The sequence below is a fragment of the Ceratotherium simum genome, chromosome 7, assembly GCF_057802395.1.
Source record: "Ceratotherium simum simum isolate JZ-2026a chromosome 7, ASM5780239v1, whole genome shotgun sequence".
NCBI lineage: Eukaryota > Metazoa > Chordata > Mammalia > Perissodactyla > Rhinocerotidae > Ceratotherium > Ceratotherium simum.
Window position 1 is genome coordinate 43,123,779 of NC_141906.1, and position 23,991 is coordinate 43,147,769.

Below are 23,991 nucleotides of genomic sequence, written 5' to 3' on the forward strand. Positions count from 1 at the left end.
CATTCTGAGGTTTGGGAAAGAACATGAATTGTGGCTGGGGGAGGAGGAAGTGTAATTCCACCTAGTATATGACATTTGTGGAAAAAAGAGAAACCAGAAATACTTTTGGATATTGAAATGATCTGATATGTCAATCTATAAACTCCAGGAGCCCTAAATGCATGGTGGCCATTTTCCCTCATGATTTATTTGCTGATTCTGGGGACTGCATGAGAGGCTTAAGATTTTGAAGGGGAAGAATGAAATCTCCCATTGCTTTGTAATATTTGGAAGAAAAGCCCCACTTGAGGAATGGAGACTGCTCAAACTTCAATATGTCTTTTCTTCAAGACACATGTCAAATGTAGAAACAGCATGGTGCAGGAGATTGGAGAGCAAAGCTCAAAAATAGTAAAAGTCTGACTGAGTCAGTTATCTGGGGCAAGGAATATACTCACTAGATTCTCAATTAAAGTTCCATGCCAATCATCCCATAAAGACATTTTTAACCAGAGGTTGACTGCTTCTATCTTATGCGCAACCTACCCCATCTCAATTCTTGGAATCTGGAAAAGGCAAACCATCACTGAGGGAAAATAATATAAATTCAATCTTTATGGTTATTTTATACTCAGTGTCTGGCATAAAAGAAAACACATTATAGATGTGTCAAGAAGCATAATATGTGACCAATAACTAAGAAAAATCAGTCAATAGAAGTAGACTGACAGAAGATCCAGATGTTAGAATTAGAGAAAAGGACCTGAAAATAGCTATAATCAATATGTTTAAGGAAATAGAGTTAAAGGATTGAAAAAATGGATGAGAAGGAGAAATTCAACAGAAAAATTGAAACTATAAAAAGAATTAAAAGGGCATTCTGGGACTCTAAAGCACCAACTCTGAAATTAAGAACGTTTTATTTTAGTTAACAACAGACTGGACATAGGAGAAGACATGATTAGCGCAATCAAAAACAGAATAATAGAAGAACAGTCAAACTGAAGTACAGAGAGAAAAAAAGATATGAAAGAGAGCCCACAGAAAAAGTCAAATGTGTGACATAGTCAAATGATCTAACATAGGTGTAATTGGGTACCAGAAGGAGCAGAGACAGAAATGTGGCAGAAGGAATGTTTCAGGAAATAATGTCTAGAAATTTTTCAAAACAGACATAAATCTTTAATCCATAGGTTTAAGAAGCTCTGAAAACCCTAACAAAGAAATGTACAAGGGAAATCACACCTAGTCTCACCATAGTAAACTAAAAACTTAGGAAAAAAAAAGTAATCCTAAAAGCCTAGAAAACAAGACATATTGCCAACAGGGGAACAACATTAAGAATGATGGTTAACTTGTCAATAAAATCTCAAAAAAAAAGGAATCCTGTTTTTAAAGAAAAAACAATCTGAAAAAAAGAGAAAACCTCAACAAAAGAAAACCTGCCAATGTAGAATGCTGTACTCAGTGAATATATTCTTCAAAAATAAAGGTGAAATAAAGATATTCTCAGAAAAGACAGCTGATATAATTTGTTGGCAGTAGACCTACATTTCAAAAAATACTAAAGGAAATTCTTCAGGCTGAAAGAATCACAGAGGAAAGCAAGGAAGTAAAAGATGAATGAAGAACACTGGGGTGGGTAAATATAAGACTGTTGACCATTTAGAGCAACAATTATAACAAAGCCCTGTAGTATATATAATACCCATAAAAGTATATGACAATAGCAAAAAAAAGTACGGGGGTGTAATTAGACAAATATTTGCAAGGCTCTTGAATGTAAACAAGAATCAACTTAGAATAGTTTAAGAATTCATTTAGTAATTTCTATTGATGACCCTAAATTAATTATACTAAGAGATGAAACAAAAATGTTGAGAGGTGATAGAACAGAATAGTAAAAATTATTGATTAGTCCAAAAGAAGGTGGTAAAGAAGGAGGAATAAAGAATTAAAGAATAAATTGGACAAATAGAAAACAAATAGCAAATGAGAAAAATAGGAAATAGTAATAAGCTACGCTCCAACTGGTCAATTATCATGATATAGATATCTAACAAAGGACTCATATCCACACTCTATGTGGAACTCTTAAAAAAGATATTACCTTCAAGTCAAAGAAACATGCAAAAAACTTGAACAGACACTTTACAAAAGAGGATGCCTAAATTTCCAATAAGCGTATGAAAAGGAGCTCAACTTCATAATACATAATGGAAAAGCCAACCAAAATCACAATACGGTACAACCACACACTCACAGAATGTTTAAAATAAAAAAGATAACACCAAGTGTTGACAAGGGTACAGAGCAACTTGAACTCTCATACATTTCAGTGAAAGTATAAATTGGTTCAATTACTTTGGAAAACTCCTTGGCAACATCTACTAAAGCTAAACATATGCTTAATCTATGACCTAGCAATTCCATTACTAGGTATACATCTAAGAGGAATTAGGATATATGTTTGCCGGAAGGTATGTATAAGAATGTTCATAAAAGTTTTATTTATAATACTTAAAACTGTAAATAATCCAAATGTCCATCTATAGGAGATCTGATACAAAGATTCTAGTATGTTGATACAAAGGAATACTACACAGCGATAAAAAAGAATAAACTACTGATACATGCAACAACAGAGATGAACCTCACTATAGTATTTTCAGGGGAAAAGGCCAGACACAAAAAAGTAAGTAATGTAAGATTCCATTTGTACAATGTACAAGAATATACAAAACTAACAGGCATTGAAAGAATTCACGTTAAAGGGGTATGTTATTGATTAGGATTGGGTATGAGGGGATTTTCTGATATTGTTGCTTTGGGTGGTAGTTACAGATATATATATAAATTCATCAAGTTGTACACTTAAGATTTGTGTATTTTATGCACAATACTATAAATATATTATCCACAACACAAACACACCCCCCCCAGGTAAATGAAAGTGCCTTCCTTAAATATGTGTGTGTGTCCTAAAATGCTAACTTGAAAATGTTATTTTTGCTTTTGTTTTTTGGATGAGAAATAACTTATCCTCATTTTAGAATGTTTGGAAAATATAGAAAGATAAAAAGAAGAACACATATTTTTAAGATTAACAATGAGAGTGAAATTTTTCTTATGTTTATTACTTATTTCTAATTGTTCTATGAAGCATCTGCCAAGATATACATTGTACATTTATGTATTTTTTAATATTTATATTATAAAGTATGAGTTTTTCTTGTAATAAAATCAATATTTAGATTGTCATATTTTCCACCTTTTTTTTCCTTTTATCTTCATTTACTATGTTCTTAACACAAGGCCTTTAAAATTTTACCTTAATCAAAACCACCAAATATTCCCATTCTCATATACTCTATCACTCTTTTTCTGAGTAAAACTAAAACCTTCCTTATCCTCCTACAGTAGTTTCTTTTTCACACTTAACTCCTTTACTCATTGGTGTGTCTATGTGTGTATGTGTGTGTGTTCACATGCATGCATGTTGTGAAATGAGGCTCCATCAACTTTTTTTCTAAGTAGTTAACCAGTTGCCCCAATATCTGATTTCATAGATCTTATGCTATTTAGTGGAAGTCCTCTAGGCACTGGTACTCTGATGGCTGTCATTCTTGGTTAAGATTGCTGTTTCATGAGTTTTCTTTTGTTTTGCTTTTGTTATTGATGTATTCATCAATACTTTAGTGAGAAATTGGAAGAGTCTGTATGAAAGACTGCTATCCACGTGTTATTATAAATCATTAGTCTAAAGAAAAAGTAAATTGTTCTTGGAAAATTGTACCTAAAGTAGCATTAGTGGTTTTGCCATTAACATTGTGCTGTTATTAGTCACATTGGTTTTCCATCAGATAAAAAAAATCACTTATTTGTAATCTATTCAGAATTAATTTCTAGCAGTTGGTCTATTTCCAGGATAGTTTTGTTACTTGTTCAAGGTTAGGAGTTTTCCTTAAACTTTCTGGTTACTCATAGCTTTTAAACATTTGATTCTCTATAAGGCTGCTACTAATTCTAGCCTACTAGATTTAGATACCTCTCCTAGCTTTTATACTTTGCCTTCCAAGAAGCTCCTAAGAAAAATAAGCAGTAATTCAGCTCTGGGTATTTCCACTTTTTGGGTCAAGCCATTTTGCTTATCGAACTATTATTAGGTTTAAGGTACTATAGACAGTGAATATGGTGAAGGTTTCTTGTCTGATATGAATTATCAACTCCTGATATTTCTTACCACTCCAACTCAAAATGGTTGTTTTATGCACACTGCTTGATGAAAGGGCTTAAGTACATTATATTTAGGAAAACACTAGTCATATTCAGTAGTGTTATAGATGTGAATAAACTACCTCGGGCCTTTCTGAAGATGAGGATTGAGATGTTAAAAGGATATTTAGGTAAATAAGGAAATATGGTTAAAAGTAGAGGGGATTGAATATTTGGTTATCTATTATTGCATTCTATAGTTATTCAGCATAATTTTAAGATTTATTTTTCTTTTTTGTATTTTTGATAATGCAAATTTGATGCTGATTTTTTTAACCTCTAATATAGTCTACCTCTTTAGTATAAAGTATAGCATATTGGTTAAACTCTGGACAAATCTGAGTTCAATCCTAAGTTCCAGTGTTTAACAGTTATGTGACCTTGAGCAAGTTATTTTGTCTCTCTAAATCTTGGTTTTGGTATCTTTAAAATGAGGCTAATAATAGTACTTTCCTCATTGAGAAGAATAACAGAAATATTACATGTAAGTGTCCATATTTATGTACAAAATGACATCTGTTGTCAGATAAGATTCCAAGGGAGGACTAAAGAGTGCTTCCCAGTACTAGAGTAAGGAACAGACTCAGCACAAAAATCACATCAGGTGCTCATATGAGAGACAGAGAGCTACAGCAACAGGTTCTGAGGGAGGATTTTGCAGAACAATTGCCAAAGAAATAATGTTTTCATGGAAATCAATTAAAGATTTTTCAAGACTATATCTAAGTAAGATCTCCAGCAAAAAATAAAAATAAAAAAAAGAGTCAGAGAAACAAAGAGTTATTTCAAGGAGAAGATATTACAGATAAAAAGGAGTGGGAAAAGAAAAATATTAGTACAGAAGAGGGTGAGGACCAACTGGAAAAATTCCCTTAGCCACACCGGTTAGGGGATGTCACTCACTCCTTAGTAAAGAGGAACTGGAGATGAGATCAGATTAACTGCTCATCCTTTATAACTCCTCCAGCGTAGCTACACATAGTAATCTGTACACAGTCATACAATCGGAACACAGAGAGGCATATGCTTCCCAAATCTCAAGAGAGGAAAGAAATCTGTGTCCTTCAGAAACTAGGTAGAACTGTGAAAAATATGAAATTAGCTATGAAAATTGAAATTGTGAAACATCAGTCACAATGCTTTTTATTCATACACATTTTTTCATGAAAATAAAAATTAAAAACAAAGGAAATGAATGAGGTTTTGGAAGGTTTTGGACAGCAGTTAGCAGGATCTGAAGGGAGAGAGAAGCAAACATGGTCTCACACCATGTTTCTGGATTTCATTGACCAGTACAATATCCTACACTCCAGCATCCCTCTCCCCCACTACCCAAATAGGAACAGACAAGTTTGCCAAGGTCTTTTTTACCAAGTACTGACATTTAAAAACAATCACAAATCACCATTTACTACCTCTTCATTTCACAAAAGAATGAACTGATTAAAAAACATAGGATGAACATGAACTCAGGGGGAAAATGCATTATGAAAAACTTACTACATTGTTCCTATTTCCTCACTTTAGTGCTGGTATACGACAACTTCTCTGTGGAATGGAATTGGTTCATGGGCCAGGATTTCAAACCCACTGCCCCAATGCACTCTTGTGTTCCTGCATCAGGGATAAAGGCACCTATACCACTAATTGAAACATTTTATTCCTATACAAATGCATATGGGATTTTTGTGACACAATGTGGGATAAGTCAGTCTCAACAAATCCCTTATCAACTTTAACAGACCTTAACCTTTGCAGGCATTGACATACATATCATTATTGGCCCTACCTCATTAGTAGAGTCAAGATTCCCTTTGGATGTGCTACAAATAATATTAACCAAACCCTTTGTTTAACCTATATTATATCACTTACAACATTGAATTGCAATTTTTGTTGGCATGACTTATCTCCTTTACTAGACACTAAACCCTTTGAGGACAGGAACTAGTTTTCCTCATCTTGGTACCCTTACAGCTAAAGCAATATTTGGTACATTGTAAACCCTTATAAGTACTTGTTGAATGACTGAATGAATGGCTCTGACAGGTTATGTCTCCTGAAACATCATAATTATACATAGCAAATCCCTGCTACTATCTTATAGTTTACTGATGGAAATAGGAATTGGCTTCGTCCTTCAACATTCACTCATTCATTCTTCAGACATAGATGAAACCCTTACTATGTGCCTCACTCTGTGCTAACTGCTAAGATAATCGAAATGAGTAGAGTGTAGTTCTTGTCTTCAAGGATGTCAAGAATAGTTCCTCTCTGGAGCTCACATTACCTTTTTAGCACAGTGCCAATTTCTTGAATGATATAAATATAGACAATTGAATTGTTTGAAATCTCAGTAGAGTAAACATTTGCTCTGATATGTTTTTCTGAGTGGGAATAAAACCCATTTGTCACTATAAGTAGCAATACCCACTCTGTTTATGTAAGAGTCCTCTTCTCTAACAGATTACAGTCACTATCTCCATAACACAGTTTACCTTAATAGGAGCTTTAGCCTTATCCACATTAAATGAAACAATATATCTGCTTACTGTTGCAAGTCTTGTTGTATTTGCTGTTCTCCTGTGCAAACCCTTCCAGGCGGCACTGAAAACGATGTTGCCAAAATTCTTGAAACCAAGGGTTTCGGAGGTTTGTTTCTGGCCGGAGCTTCAGATAATAATCATCAAACCACTTGACATCTGGAGATTGGAGCTTGATTGTGATTCCACCAACAGCTTCTCGCTGATATCCATCTGTCACATCATACCTGTCAGCCCAGCCATCACTGTGGGGAAACAAAAAACCCCTCAGCTTAGAACAGGTATCTTCTAAGCAAATGATTCCATTTGCTTTCCTTTCTAAAAGATTAGTCATTAAATGGCTACTCAGGCCACACTATGGTCCTACATTACACCTACATGATTATTGAGATAGCAGCTTGTTAGAATAAAAAGTGCAAAATACAGTGGGAACTCTGGGTCAAAGAGTGCTGGAAGGCACCAACCTCACTTACCTTGAACTGCAGAGAATAACCTAAGGCTTTTGGCAGAATTTTACTGATTGCAAAATATAATATATCCATGGAAGCTGCATAATATCACCATTCACTCTATTTACTGAACATTTAATAGCTAGATCAAGTTAACTTTAAATACATTCTTTTCCTTCACTTTATAATAGTCATTATAATGATCATAAAATAAGAGTGAAAAGCATTTCTAAAACACACCTATCATTAATTTAACCATCTTATGACATGATATTTATTTATTTATTTTTTACATTTTACAAGCAAATTATAGAGAGGTTAAAAACTTGCTGATTATGGTCATTCTATTGAATGTTGATTTGTCAGAACCTCAAACTGACGTCCTTGTGGCCCATACTCCATAAACTCTTATCCTATGGCATTTCTTATCCTATGGCATTTCTCTAACACATTTAAAATATACATATGAAATCATGTTTAGGAAATATGGAATCACTTAGAGTGACTGAAAGAACTTCTTAACAATGGGCCATCAAGGATGGTGACAGGGATCAGACTCCTCAACATCACTGTCATTCTATGCACTGATCACTCAAAGTAATCTAGGAATTTTACAATAAAAGAGTTTGAAATCAGAGAGGTCATGTTATAATGTACAAGAGAGTATAACAGAATAGGGAAAGTATTCTAAGCTTATTTGGAAAATACATGAGACACAACATCAGAAATAAAAGACATGAAAAGATGTCTATATCAAATTTGGGCATGCATTGGGGCACTCAGGGAAAAAGAGACTGACTTTTCCCATCCTCTATCCCATTGGAACACGCGCAACTTGTGCTATGTTATTTGCTCAGACCCAGTGGTGCTGTCTTTCCTTTGAAGAGGTGCTAGTGCTCTTTCAGGAAAGATAATGAAAGTCAAGGGAAAGTTTAACAATGAAAATAAGTAACACTAATAAGGGAAGAGAAGGGATATGGAGAGAGTTGAAGGGAAGAACAGAATGGAGCCTCCTGCATGCAAAGCAGGAAAGTGTTTGGAGGGAAGCTGCATTGGGGGGAGTGGGCACTGGGGAAATGGTGAGGGAAAGGATTTACATTAACAATCATTGTTTACCTCATCAATTTTAAGATATTTCTATTTACCAGAATGTTAATTTCTTTTTATCTTCCTTCAAATGCATTTTTGTCCTTTATACTTTGTGTGTGTGTGTAGGCAGAGAGCATGCTCCAATATTTGGCATATAAAATCAGTGCCAGGAAAAGTATTATGTAAGTAATTAATTAAAATAAGTACAACAAAAAGCATTTAGTTTTTTCAGTATGGTCTGTTATATCAACTCTGACTTAAAAATTGATAATAAGAGTTGCTCCAAAGGTCATAGATTAGTCATTAAGATACCATAGGGGCTTGAGATAACTTGAGATATTTCCTAAGGAATTAGTGGGTGGAAGAGGAGAAAAAAATAAGCAAAATAAACCATTTTTTCCTCCAAGTCCTCTTGGACAAGAAGGTATTTCATTAAAATTTATCTGCGGTGCAATTTCAAAACCTTTTGTAGCAGATCAGGAAAAAAATAATAACGCAATATGTTTTGTCCCAATGTTGAATTTCTTCACATGTTATCTTTCCTTAAGTGTCTCATTTTCAGCTGCAGAAGATTTTATTTAAAGCTGGCAAGTTGAAATGAAATGGGCTTGTTTGCCTCATTTTCTCCTCTGTTTTGGAGGGTTTATTATATCACTGATATGAGAGTGTGGGTCTCACTGGCACTTGAGAAGATGCATAGGCGTGCTGCAAATGGGGCAGGAAGCTCTGTCTGACAAGCAGAGCCCCATTCTCCAAGGAAGTGGGTATTTAAATTGCTCCTTTTGTTAACATAAGGTAGCTTGCACTTATGTAACACTCTGATTATGAATATTACATAAGAAATGTAAGATTATAATGGGTCCAATTTACCCTTCACAATTCATTCATCGAATTTAATGGAAATTGTAAAAAGCCTGTCTTGATAAACTTTTTTGGAGGTAATATTTCCATAAAGAAAAGTGTCAGGCCCAGAGCTGTTAATTTACTCATCTCTCATTATGTTCTTTAGCTTTTCTTTTTTTTCAGTTATAAATCTCTTCTCTACATTTAAGAATTTAGCAAAAGATGATGTTTTATTAGTAGCCCATAAGTTAGAGTTATGTTTAAAATAATTTTGTTCCAGATGTTTTCATTCAATAGCAAAATAAAAGTCATAAAGGAGTTTGTGTGTAAACAGAAAATTCCTATATCTATGTGACAAGACAGGGTTATTCTATTTAAAGTTATTTGGGAAGATCTGCCATGTGTCTTGAGAACGTTCATCTCATGCTAGCTAAGTTAGATGGTGCTGTACTGACTTCAGGTTATTAAATATTAACATTTCCATAAAAAGTGCTCTTAAGATTTGCATTAAGATGATTGATAAGGTATCTCTAAGTAAGGAATGATAAATCTAAAAGTAAAATGAAACGCCAAGAAAAAGTTGAGCCTACTTTTCTACTGCCAATGCTTTCCATTACATTGATAGAGCGGACTGTCAAGATTCTGGCACTACTTGAATGCTTGGGTGACATATATTTTACCAAATCAGGAAAATAAAAAAGAGGAGAAAGATAAGGAAAGAAACTGGAAATGTACTACATTTAAGGCACTTTTCTAGATTTAGTATCTATCTGTCTGTCTATCTATCTATCTATCTATCTATCTATGTATCTACCTACCTATCATCTATCTATCTATCTGCCTATCCAGCCATTCATTCATCCATCCATCTATCCATCCATCTAATTTCTCTCTCTTCTCACTGGTGGGCATTTTACCCATCTCGTCATAATCCATTTCATTATTTACTTTCCAATTCTTTGATTTACAGTCAATTCCCATTATTGGCAGATTCTGTATTTGCCAATTCACCTACTTCTAAAATTTATTTGCAACCCCCAAATCAACACTTCTGGCACTTTTGTGGTCATTTGCAGACATGCAGAGTGGCAAAAAAGTTAAGCTTCCTGGTGTACAAGTTCCTAGCTGAGGTTGAACAAGCGACCTCCTGCTTTCTTGTTTTGGTTTTCATATTATAAACATGTCCTTTTTGTGGTCTATTTATTGCCAATTTTTTTACATTTTTGTGTGTTTTTTGTTGATTTTGCTTTTAAAATAACCCCAAGCATAGTGCTGATCTATTATCTAGAGTTTCCAAGTGCAAGAAGGCTATGATATAATTTACATAGAAAATACATGTTAAATCAGAGGCATTCAGGCATCAGTAAAGTGCTGTTTGCTGTGAGTTCAATATTAATGAATCAACAATATACATTAATTAAGGTGTCTTTAGACAGGAACACACATAAAGTAAGATTATGTACTGATTAGTTGATGAAATTGTGACTACAGGCTCACGGCAATTTAAACCTGTATTTCCCCTAGGAGCAATGGTCAGTACTCACTTGTTCAGCATTGGGTGCACATTTATAGAACACAACTACTGTGAATAACAAGAAGTGAGTGTACATATCTATTTTTAATTTGGATGTTGTTTTATTCAGGCTTATAGTCTTTCTTTGGCCATAGAAACAGAGTAACTTGGACATTTGAAACAGGAAAAACATTTTTAACTTGCTTAGGTTGGCTTAACCAAAGTAGGAATCTTCAATATGTATAACCCATTCTCAAAACACCTCCTCAGTAGATACTTTAAATTCCTTTAAACCTTCCCTGCAGACATCTTAAGGACATGCTCATCTATCAAGAATTTGCTTTCATTTTCTTCCCAAGATTGCATTATTAAAATATATATTCATACTCTATGATCTTTCCTTCCCCCTTTCTCCTCTCAAACCCCAATTCCCATTATTTTTCATAATTAGCAACTCATGAAAGTTTAATTTTTATCTGTTTTCAACAGAAGGTTCTTGTTAAAAACAAAATTGACTCTGTAATTCTCTAGCCAAAATTCATCTTCTTTTTCTCTCTAACTTGCCTTCTTTTTTTCAACATTTATCAAAATATCTACCATCTTAGACTAAATTATTTTGTGGCAATAAACAGTTCCAATATCTCAGCAGTTTGAAACAAAAGTTTATTTTTTGCTGAGCCTTTAGGTTCACTGCAGGTGGCCTATAACTCTGCTCCATGTTGCCGTCATTCTGAGACATCATGGTCTGAAAGAGCAGTTTCCTTCTGGGACATGGGCAATCTTGTAGAAGGGAAAAACAGAGAGCGTAATGGAACCACGCAATGGCTCGTAAGTATTCTGCTTAGAAGTGGCACACGTCACTTCTGCTCACATTTCATTGACCAAAGCAAGTCATGTGGCCAAACCTGACCTGAATGGGACAGGTGTGTGTGATTTTTCTCAGAGAGGATCAGTGAATATTGTGCAAAAAATGCCATCTACCACATTTACTATGTGTTGAAGTTGTACTGAAATTGAGAAATACATAGGTTAAATAGGTTCTAGGCACTACACATCAGGAGCTCACAGTCTAGTGGAGGAATGAGACAGGAGGATAGATATATAAATAAATGACCACATACAAATGAGTAGTGTTGAGGTATAAACCAAATGCAATGAAAGAGAAGATCAGTAAATTTTGACTAGCTCTTCGTAGGAAGATAAGATTTGAATAGAGTTTGAAAAATATGGATAATGGAGTGTTAATAGTATTTTGAAATATTCTAGAGAATGAGAAAGTATCTGTGAATCAGGAATAGTGAATATTAAGCACTGCCATTATGTAGAGTGCACAGGATAGTGAACAAATGAGAAAGTAAGCTGAGGACGACCCATTGTGAATGGTCTTTTGTGCCATCCCAAAAGTTGTAGACTTTATCATTCAGGTAATGGGGAGCCAGTGGTGGCTTTTAAGGTAGGGAATGATATGAGGAGAAATGACAATTGGTGATGAACTGTGGTAGCAGTGTGAGTGACAGATCAGAGTGGTTGCAGATAAGTATTAGAGAATCAAGTTAGAAAATGTGTTCCCATGATCAATGAACCTGATGGAGGATTAAATTAAAGCAGTAGCAGTGGGGATGAAGAGCCTTGGTTATAAAGAAGTCTAAGAATCCCTAGGTCTAGATATGTGGAGAACAGGGGGTAAAGGGGGATTTTATGGTTTAGAGGAGAAGATTAGCAATATTGTAGCTCCACGTCCCAGGTTGTAAAATATAGGAACAGAACAGGTTTGGCGTGAAAACGGAAGAAAATGAATACAAGTTGGGGTCAGCGATGATCAGATTTCCCTTTATGTGCTCCCTAGCACTTCTCTTCTCCTGGATTTCTATCTGTTCTCTACATATATAATTGATTTGAATGTGAAAGAAATACAAGTTAATTTTCTTATTTGTGGTCCCAGCAACATATTAACCCACTCTATTCTATCCTATTTACGTTTTTGTATGCTGAGCAATAGCTGTTGGCGCTCAAAAAAAAAAACAAAAAGAGAAATGCAAATTATAGAACTGTAAAGACCTGATACTCTATACCACTTATCCTCACAAATATTTTAACTTTAGAATTATTATTTTTATCACTCACTGTATTAACTTAGGGATATATAAAGAAGACCAATAATTATGGTTATAAAATAATTACTGCAGTGTTTTCAACCATTATACCTAATATTAAAATATATTTCTGGCATGTGGCAGTCCCTAAGGGCTACATGCTAACAGGAATAAAAAAAAAATTCTTGGATATTATAAAGAAAAAAGTTTTATGAATTGTCAAATGTTAGAGTAGAGAGGCTAAATAATTCTAAACTTTGTCTCCCTTAAAATCTAAATCTGAACAATGCAGACGATAGATTCTTTCTTATCAATATATATTTTAAGTTATTTCCATGGAAAACAGAAAAATATATGTAGCACTGAAAGTTGCCTTGGGTGATCATTAATAACAGTTTCCATGTTCTATTCATTCCAATTCGTTAATTCAGTAAACATTCTGAATGCTTCTTTTGTGCATTCAAACTGCACGTACAATGTGACAATGTGGTAGGTTCCAGCACATGCCCTCAAGGAGCCAACAGTCCATTAGGCATGACCTGTCTGAATGGACATTGCTCACTTCCAGCTCATTGGAATTTTCTTCATTTATCCTTCAGACTGAACATCTTCTTTCCTTTTTATTCAATCTTTCCACAAACAGTACAATTCATTAGGTTTCCAGGCACTGAATCATCAGTTACTGAAAAATCACATTCCTGTCTTGCCTCCCTGAAATTATTCCCTGATCAGCTCAATTAGTATTCTGTGTGTTTCCAAACTCTTAGTTCTTACATTTACAATCTCTTGATTTATTTACATGGAAGGCTAATCACATACAATGGGTATGGATTTCATTAGTTGAACTTTCAAATGGCAACACGATTATTTACTATAACTCCACAGTGTTCTTGGGGAGGCATCTGTCATGTGCAAACAATGTAAATAAATTACCTCCAAGTCTGTTTCAAGAGGAGCAATACCATGCTAAAAATATAGGCATTTGAATGATTATTCCTACAAGTTAGGAGTCATTACATTTGTGTCAGGAGATGTGAGCATGTGTGTGTGTGAGGAGGGGGAGCGTGGGTGTGCCAGGCACACACAGTTATTCTCCCTCATTGAAATCTTCAGTCCTGCTTATCATGATGAGATTGGTACTCCTGAGACTAAGCACACACATGTTGTGTATTGGAGATGTAGCATGTTGTTTCTTATTTCTCAAATATGTCACAATTTCACACTTCGAAGCCTTTGAGTATGCTAGTCCCTCTGCACAGAGTGTCATCCCTTTAACTCCTCACAGGTTTCCTGATTTGACAAAATCCAATTCATCTACCTAGCAGACAGACTGAGCTTGAATGCCACTTATCAAAACTTCTCTCAAGCTCCCCTGGGCTCAATAGCTGCTTCCAAAATCCTGTGACATTTATTTTTTTATTCACTGAACAAGTATTGGGTAACTAATATTCTAAATGTGGGGACAGAGTGGTGAACAAGAAGACGAGATTTCTGCTCTCAGAGGGGTAACATTATGATGCTTTTAGTTTTGCATTTGTCACTGTATTAAACTTAAATACATTTATTTTTGTTTTCCCCATGTAGACTATAAATTCTATTTTTTGGACATCTCCTCATCTTTATGCTTGTTATAATGCCTGGCACAGAGTAAGCACTCAAGAAATGTTTAATATAACTTGTTAAAAATTAGACTTTAAAAGGCAAACTTCAAATTACAGAGAATTCTCAGATAACTGCATATATTTATTTTTAATTGAGAAAACAATGCTGTCAGATTTGCCTTATAAAATGTGCCTTCTGAAAGGCTGAATTGGTTCCTGCTCCAAAATGGTCCTCTCCACTCTCTACCTAATGCTATTAAGGTTAATGAGTACATTCATTAGGCCACATCCCAGCATTTTTTTTTTTTTCAAAATCTGTTCACAACCCACATAATTATTATGGAAACTGCTGTTCTACCCACATGTAATCATCCTCATGCCAAATCTCTTACCAATAGCATTTTAACAGATATTTTTGGAATGTTTTTTTTTTTTCTAATAGTGGGAGTCTACTGACTGCTTGGCTGTCTTCACATAATATTCCTTTTTTTTTCCTCCCCTGGGGAAGTAAGAGGTCTTAGAATCGCTAAATAATAGTGAAAAGCAAGGAAGGATGTCGAGGTTTTAAATAAAAACTCTTGTCAATATACACCAGTCAACACTAACGGATTGGTTAATTCCAAAAAGAAGCACAATGTGGAATTTTTGAGAAAATGGTTAGGTTATTTACTGAAAATCAACTTTTCTCTGGGGTTTGTCCATCTTAGTTTTTTCCATTTCCAAGGCTTCATAGTGGATAAGTAGATGTGGAGTGAAGGAGCTATATCAGAACATTCAAAAGAAGGATGCAAAATCAGGCACCTGAAGTTTGCTATGTGTCTAGCGTAAGTCAGGTGATTTCCATTGTATCACTTTTCCTAACTCTCCGCAGGTCTTAGAGGTAATTATTATTAGCCCTAGTTTTTACCGTTGAGGAAACTGAGGCTCTGAGGGATTAAGTAACCTACTCAAAACCCCACAGCAAATATAGAGGGGTTTTCAACCCAGATCTTTCTAGCTCCAAAACTCCAGCCCTTTCCATACTTCATAGAGTTTCTGAAGTAATGACATACAGTGATGATAGCACTGAGAAATGTTTCTTAAAGGGATCATATTTAAGAGGCAAGTAATGGAGGACAAGGAGCAGAGTGTAGGGTTGGGACTGTATAGGTAGAATCCTAACATGGCATCCAAGATTCCCGCTCTCTGGTGTACACACACCTTCTCCTACTTGTTCAATCAAACACTAATCTAGATAGGTGCTGCTGTGAAGGGACTTTCAAGATGTAATTAAGGTCCCAAATAAACTGACCTTAAAATGGGGAGATTATTCTCAGTGAGTCTGACATAATCATTCTCAGTGAGTCTGACCTAATCAGGTAATCCCTGAAAAGTGACTGGCTTTTCCTGGACAAAGAGATTCATTTATGAAAGGGATTTGACACGAGAGAGCTGGAGGAGAAGCTCCATTGCTGGCTTTGAAGATGGAGGGAGCTATGTGTAAAGGAATGGAGGTTCCCTCTAGGAGCTGAGTTTCCCCTGCCTAACAACCAGCAAGGACAGGGGGACTCAGGCCTACATCCAAAAGGAACTGAACGCAGCCAAACACTTGGATGTGCTTGGAAGAAGATTGTTCCACAAAGCCTCTAGAAAGGAATGCAGCTCAGCCAACACCCTGATTTCAGCCTGTTTAACCCTGAACAGAGAATCCACTTACACCATACATGGACTCCTGACCTCCAGAAAGTGTGAGATAATAGATGAATATTTTTTTAAGTTGGTAAATTTGTGGTAATTTGTTACACAGCAATAGAAAGTTATTACTCATTCTCCACCTCTCTTCTACATTTCCTCACTCGGAAGGCCAAAGCATGTTAATATTGGAAAGAATACAATCTTAGAACATCTGATCTGATTCTGGGTTTGGTCAGAGTAGACAGACTTCGAAAGACTTGAGGATTATAGAAAATAATGGACAATATTAAACATCCTAGAATAGTCAGAACATCCATCTTGTCTCAATTTAGACTCTAGGATGGCAGGCATTCTCCCCTCTGAGTTAAAGTCGTATTCCTCCAGGGATGCTCCCTCGGACCATACACATCCTTCACAGAGGAGAAGCTGAGAAAAATCTTTGTGAATAGATTGATTATTTTGTGAATTACACAATCTATTATTTCTCTTATCATATTATAGCCATTTAGAGAAATGCAGAAATTGAGGCAACTGTGTAAAATGTACAATATAGTAAGAAAATGGATTCAATTCAATAAAGAAAGCACATTATGAGTAGGCTATTGTATCCACAGCTTTATATAATTTTTTCAATGTTTTCTCACGAAGCTTCCTTATTTAGGATAACCTTCCAGTTTTCAATCTGCAAACTCCTCTTCCACTGAATTGGACTAATTTCTTCTGTTATGCTGGTAAACTAAGCACAATGTTCAGTCAAATAGTCAATAATTATTTATTGAACATCTGTTAAATTGCAAGCAATAAGGCAGCTTCATGGTGATGTTGGTGAATATACACCCCCCTCCCATTTGTTTTCTTTTCTTATCTCTTATAACAGGTCACCAGGGACTTCGTAATTTCAGAGTTAATATATTTTCCTCATACTTTCCTCCAGTATTTGACACTACTCTTTCATTTAGCAAAATCTAATGACCGACATTGCATGTGCTAATTTCTCTGCAGAGTGCTACGTATGAGGAATAAAGAGAAGAAAAACTGTCATTCCCTACCCACTTTGTAGCATTAGAGACAGGCAAATGAAAACTTAGAGAGTGATGACAGTGACCATGTATTTAGGGTTTGCTGCCTGCCAGGCATTGTTCTAAGCACTTTATATATATGCCTCCTCTCTGCCAGCTATTATATATATTGTATGATCCTGTAAGGTAGAGATTTTTACATCTTCACGTTTCACACGAGGAAACTTCAGCTTGAAAAGTAGTAAATAACCCAGGGTTACACAGGATTTAAACTTAGTCTGCCTAAATCTAGAAACCAAAACTGAACCAGTACAACCTATTAATGTGGTCTTTGATCCAAATCTGTATCCAAAGTTATCTGGTTTTGTACATGAAAATGTAGAGAGAAGAGTTATTTTAATTTCTGTTATACACACACACACACACACACACACACCTTGGAATCATTTCTTTTTTTTTTTTCTTCTCTGAGTCTCTAAACAAAGGATTGCCTTAAACCATTGCATTCATCTTCTGATAAAATGCTCATATTTGTAGAAGACACTGACAAAGCTATTAAGAGTCTCTCTACTCACAAGGAAAAAAGCTATCAGAAGCTGCTCAAGAGACCTTGATATCTGTACATAAACAGAATGACTCTCTTCAATTCACATTTCACTTTTGGGCAACATGTTTTTCCTTGACAAAATATCCCCATGACACCCACTGAAACCAAGTCAATTGTTAACTTCTCACATCTATCAGATATGGTTTACCAGTGAACATTTACAAGCTGTAGAAGGCCAGTAAATAATCGAAAATTGTTCTAGGTGTGAGATTAAGTTTTAGAAATAGTCACTATATAAGAAGCCAGACAAAAGTCAGAACCTAAAAGACTGAAAAGTCAGACCCTAAAAGTCAGAAAACTTTAGATGCCACATGCCCAATAATTAATCCAAGTAGACTGAAAATGTAAGGCACATAATAGAAACTAACAGCTACTTCCATTTCTAGCTATGATAGATTAGTCAAACTGCCTCAGAAGACAATTAGAAAGGCTGGATAAACTTAAAAAAAATCTATTTATTCTATAAGAAAGCTGTCTTCAGCCAGGACTCAAGGGACCAAGATCCTGGAGAGAAAAAAATGTACTGAGATAAGATTGTCCCTTTAAGGTATGCGACAATTCAGTGAAAGGCAAGGATGAGAGCCTAAGAAGTTGGAACAAAAGTAGTAGGTGAGGTTCAAAAGTTTTTTTAAGTTCTGGGCTAACATTACATCCAAGACATGATCAGCAAGTATCTAGGAGAGAAGAGAAGTAAAGAGATTTGAAGCAGACTTTTGGTACTACGTTATCCCTTGAGCCACTTGCTAATTTACAGGCAGTTACTGAGTAGCTTAGAAATTGAGCATAGAACAATGGATAAGAAGTTGAAAAGGTGAGCAGAGCTTTAAGCCGTCACACTGGATGGAAGAAAAAAGAATTAGAATTGTGGACCTCCAAGAAGAAAAAATCCCAGTAAACACTCTAGGCTTTCGTTTGGGATCCTTAAAAGCTACACCCTAGTTGTAAGGCCAAACCAGAAAAAGGCCACAACAAAAGTGGAACCCAACTTCAAATCATCTCAATATCAAACTAGATTAAAATGGTCTCTCTCTGTTCTAACTACGTGAAAGAAGCAAAAGCAAATTCTCTCTGGAGGAATGTACCATTAGACATAGCCTCAGATTATTGCTACAGTTTTTCATACACATTGTCTGTCATTCAATAGAAAATGGACAGGCATAGAAGAAACAACTAAATGATTGAAAACCAGGGAAAATAGGCAATAGAATCAATCTCATCTCTTCATTAGAATTAATAGAGAGTGAATTTTAAAATAACTATGATTAATACATTCAAGAGAATAGATGAAAAGTCATAGAATTTAGCTCACAGTAATTTATGAAAAAGAAAAGAGAAATTTAAGATATTAAAAAGTCAAGCATTAAAATTAAGAACTCAATCGATATGTTGTTTTCAGCAGAGTAAACATAACCAAAGGGAAGTTTAGAAACCTTGAACATAGAAGAGGAAACAATATCCAAACTGATGCATGGAGAAACACAATTTTTTAAGATAGAAAAGAGAAGCATGAAACATGATGAAAATATCTAATGTATGTAATTAGATTCCCAGCAAGAAAGGACAGAGAGAAAGGGGTAGAAACAATGTTTGAAGAGATAATGGTGGAGACTTTTCCAAAACGAATAAACGACAGAGTAATAAGTATGATGAATTCAAGCAAAATAAATGCAAAGTGATTCCTAGGTACTCAGGCATATGATAGTAAAGCTCCTAAAAATGAAAAACAAAGTGCTTAGAAGAAAATTACAGAAGTTAGAAAAAGAAGTAAATTAAAGCCAGAAAAGAGAGAAGTAATAGAAAAATAAAGATATATGGACAATTGCTGCAACAGGTATAAATGTACAGGAGAAAAAAATGTTAAAGTAAAAATTAGTTCTCTGAAAAGACTAATAAAACTGATAAACACTTGACAACAATAATAAAGAAAAAATGAGAAAAGGCACAAGTTACAAATATCATAAATAAAAAAAGATAATTTAAAAAGGCATTATAAGAGGATATCGTTTTTTGTCAATAAATTTGAAAATATAGATAAAAGACAAATTCCTAGAGAAATATAGTGTAATAAAATTGACAGAAAAGAAATATAAAGCCAGAATAATCTGATATCTATTAAATTAATGGAAGTTTATTTAAAAGCTTCTCAGAAACAATCACACACACACACACACACACACACAGACACACACACAGACTGGATCTACCACCTTTACTGGCAAGTTTTTCCATACATTTAGGAGAGAAATAATACCAGGATTCCACAATTTTTTTCAGAGCAAAGGAAAGAGGAAACACTTGTCAATTCATTTTATAAGTACAGCAAAATTGTAATATTAAACCCTCAAAAGGATTGAACAAGCAAGAAAAAAACGTAGGCCAAACTCTCGTGAATATCCATGCAAAATCCTAAACAAACCATATCCAACAATCATAATAAATCATATCCAGCAGTACATAAAATGTGAATACATTATGAACAAGTTGGGTTTACACCAAGAATGCAAAGTTAGGATTTTTTTTTTATTGTGGTAAGTACACATAACATAAGATTTACCCTCTTCACAAACTTTTAAGTATATGGTATTGTTAATTATAAGGACAATGTTGTACAGCAGGTCTTCAGAACTTATTCCCCATTCCTGACTGAAACTTTATACCCGTTGAACCACCATTCTACTTTCAGCTTCTGTGAATTTGACTATTGCAGATACCTCATATAAGTGGAATCATGCAACATTTGTCATTCTGTGATTGGCTTATTTCACTTAATGTTTTCCAAGTTCATCCATGTTGTCCCATTTGGCAAAATTGTGCAACTACCACGGAAAACAATTTGGAGCTTCCTCAAAAAATTACAATAGATTATCATATGATCCAGCAATCAATAAATTAAGGAAAATACATGACAAATTCAACATCATTCTGATAAAAAGTCCTGGGCAAACTAGCTAAAAAAGAGAACTTCCTTAATCTGTGCAAGAGTTTTATAGTAAAAGATCATAATCAACAGTGAAATGTTGAAAGATTCCTTCCTGATATATTGAAAGAGCAAAGGATGTCTTCTCTCACTACTTTTCTTCGATATTTTATTGAATGTTCTAGCCAGTTCAATAAGGAAATGAGAGAAATAAGAAGAGTAAATTGTCATTATTCAAGGACAGTTATTTGTTTACATAGAAAATCTGAAATAATCTATATATAAACTATGGATTAACTATTATAATTAATAAATGAATTTAGGAAGTTTGGTGAACACTAGTTCAGCCTACATAAATAAAGTTAATTTATGTATATCTGGAACAATTAAAAAATATAATTTTAAATATACCATTAAAAAACCACTGAGTAGATAGAAATAAATCTAAGCAGCACGTGCAAGATTTCTTCATGCATGTAGGAGAAATTATGGAGGACTTTAATAAAGGCAATGCCACATTAATAAATTGGAGGAATCAACAATGTAAAGTTGTTAATTTTCCTGAAATTGATCTATAAATTCAGTGTAATCCCCAATCAAAATTCCAGCAGGTTTTTCTTGGGTGGGGGTGGTGAGGTGTGAAGGATATTTATAAACAGATTCTAAAATTTGTATGGAAAAGTAAAGGACCAAGAATAGCTGGGATAATATTGATAAAGAAGAACAAAGTTGGGGAAATATACTATTAGATGCCAAGGCTTGTTATAAAGTTACAATTATACACAATTTGTAGAGATAGATAAAAAGACCAATGGAACAGAGTTTTACATGTATATAGAGACTTGATTTCTGACAAAGGCAAAACTGCGAAGAAGGAGAAAAAGAAGTTCTATTATAATTCTGGGTAAATTTATACCTATATGGAAAAAAAATCTTGATACTTAATTCACACCACTCACGAAAATCAATTCCAGGTAGATTGTAGATCTAAATGTGAGTGAGACACCAATAAAGCTTCTAGATGATAACAAAAAGCTTCCAGATATAAGAAAAGGAGAATATCTTTATCATCGTAGAATAAGAAAGATTTTTCAAACATGGCACAGAAAGGACTAACCATAAAAGTCAAGATTGTTACATGTATTTATAATGAAATTGATAACATTTCATCAAAAAACAGCACTCATTGAGTGAAAAGGCAGGCTACAAATTTGGAGATCTCTGTGGGATATTTGTGTGTGTATGTGTAGGTAGATATACAGATAATAGATGGATGGATAGATAGATGATACATAATCTGGAAAGGACTCATATCTAGAATAAATAAAGTATTCCTATAAATTAATACAAAAATAAGTCGTATACAAGAAACGGGTCAAAGAGTTTGAACACCTTACACTTCATGAAATAGGAGTTGTAATAACCAAATAGCTGAAACAAGTGCTCAACTTTATTCATTAGGGAAATACAAAGTAAAACCACTATGAATAGCATCACACACCAACAAGAACGGCTAAAGCTGAAAAAGACTGATTCAGTGCAGGATAAAATCTGGAGCAACTGCAATTCTCAAACATTGACAGTAAAAGTATTGCCTGGTATAACTACTTTGGAAAACTATTTGGCAGTGTCTATGACAACTGAATATAAGCATATGCTATGACTTAGCATTTCCATTCTTAGGTATGTCCCAATAGAAATACTATCATACACACCAAAAGGCATGTAGAGGAATGTTTACATTAGAATTATTTGCAATAGTCCTATATTTAAAACAATCAAAATGCTCATTGCCAATAAAAGGGTAATAGTTTATTCATATAACAGTACTAGATAGCAATGAAAATGAAAAAACTACTGCTAAGTAAAGCAAAAGGAATAATATAAACACAATATTGAGTGAAAAAATATACACACAAGAGAAAAACATTATTCCATTCACATAAAATTAAGAAAAAGACAGTACTAATCTATAGTGTTAGAAGTTAAGATATTGGTTCTTGTTATTGATTTCTTGTTTCATTCCACTGTGGTAGGAAAATATACTTGATATAATTTCTATCTTCTTGAATTTGTTGAGACTCGTTTTGTGGCCTAACATATGATCTACTCTAGAAAATGTTCTGTGTGCACTTGAGAAAAATGTGTATTCTGCTGCTGTTGGAAGGAATGTTCTGTATATGTCTGTTAGGTCCATTTGATCTATAGTGTTCTTAAAATCTTCTGTTTTTCTCATTGATTTTCTGTCTGGATGATATATCCATTGTTGAGTGGGATATTAAAGTCCCCAACTATTAATGCTTTGATGTTTATTTCTCCTTTTAGTTCTGTTAATATTTGCTTTATATATTTAGGTGCTCCAATGTTGGGTGCATAAATGTTTACAACTGTTATATTTTCTTGATGGATTGACCCCTTTATCATTATATAATCACCTTCTTTGTACTTTTTGATCATGTTTAACTTAAAGTCTATGTTGTCTAATGTAAGTATAGCTACTGCTGCTTTCTTTTGGTTACCATCTGCTTGAAATATCTTTTTCCAACCCTTCACTCTCAGTCTATGTGTGTCCTTAAAGTTAAAGTGAATCTTTTGTAGGCAGCATGTCATTAGATGTTGTTTTTTTTTATCCATTCAGCCATTCTGTGTTTTTTGATTGGATAATTTAATCCATTTATGTTTAAAGTAATTGTCAATATGTAAGGACTTATTATTGCCATTTGGCTAATTGTTTTCTGACTCTTTTGTAGCTTCTTTGTTCCATGCTTTCTCTCTTGCTGTTGTCCTTTGTGATTTAATGACCTTTTATAGAGGTATGCTTGGATTCCTTTACTATAATCTTTTGCGTTATCTACTACAGATTTTTCTTTGTGGTTACCATTAGGCTTATATAAAATATATTTATAACATCCTATTTTAAGCTGATAACAATTTAACTTCAATAGTATACATAAATTTTAGATTTTTACTTCTTCCTCCCTCAAATTTTAGGTATTGCTATTATAATTTCCATCTTTTTTATATTCTGCATTCAATGCCAAGTCATTGCAGTTATGGTTATTTTTAATATGTTTGTTTTTAAACTTTCAATATAGAGTTGTATAGAGAATCTGACTTTGACTATGTATTTATCATTACCAGTGAGTTTTACACATTCATATGGTTTTGCAATGTTAATTAGCAGCATTTTACTTCTTCCTGAAGAATGCCCTTTAGCATTTCTTGTAAGGCAAGTCTAGTGGTGATGAACTCCCTTTGCTTTTGTTTGTTTTGGAAAGCCTTTATCTCTCCTTTATTTCTGAAGGACAGCTTTGCCTAGTATAATATTCTTGGTTGACAGTTTTTGCCTTCGTTAGGTGAGGTCATTGGCTGTGTTCCCTGGCAGGGCA

At 34.3% G+C, this 23,991-nt stretch overlaps 1 protein-coding gene across 1 annotated transcript in view; it reads right to left on the reverse strand.

Moving 5' to 3' along the window:
- Window positions 1-23,991, reverse strand: part of GRM5 (glutamate metabotropic receptor 5) — a 668,354-nt gene that overhangs the window by 121,195 nt on the left and 523,168 nt on the right. The window contains exon 6 of the mRNA XM_087433566.1: window positions 6,807-7,042. Coding sequence (XP_087289692.1) covers window positions 6,807-7,042 — 236 coding nt within the window. The remainder of the gene's footprint in view (window positions 1-6,806; window positions 7,043-23,991) is intronic.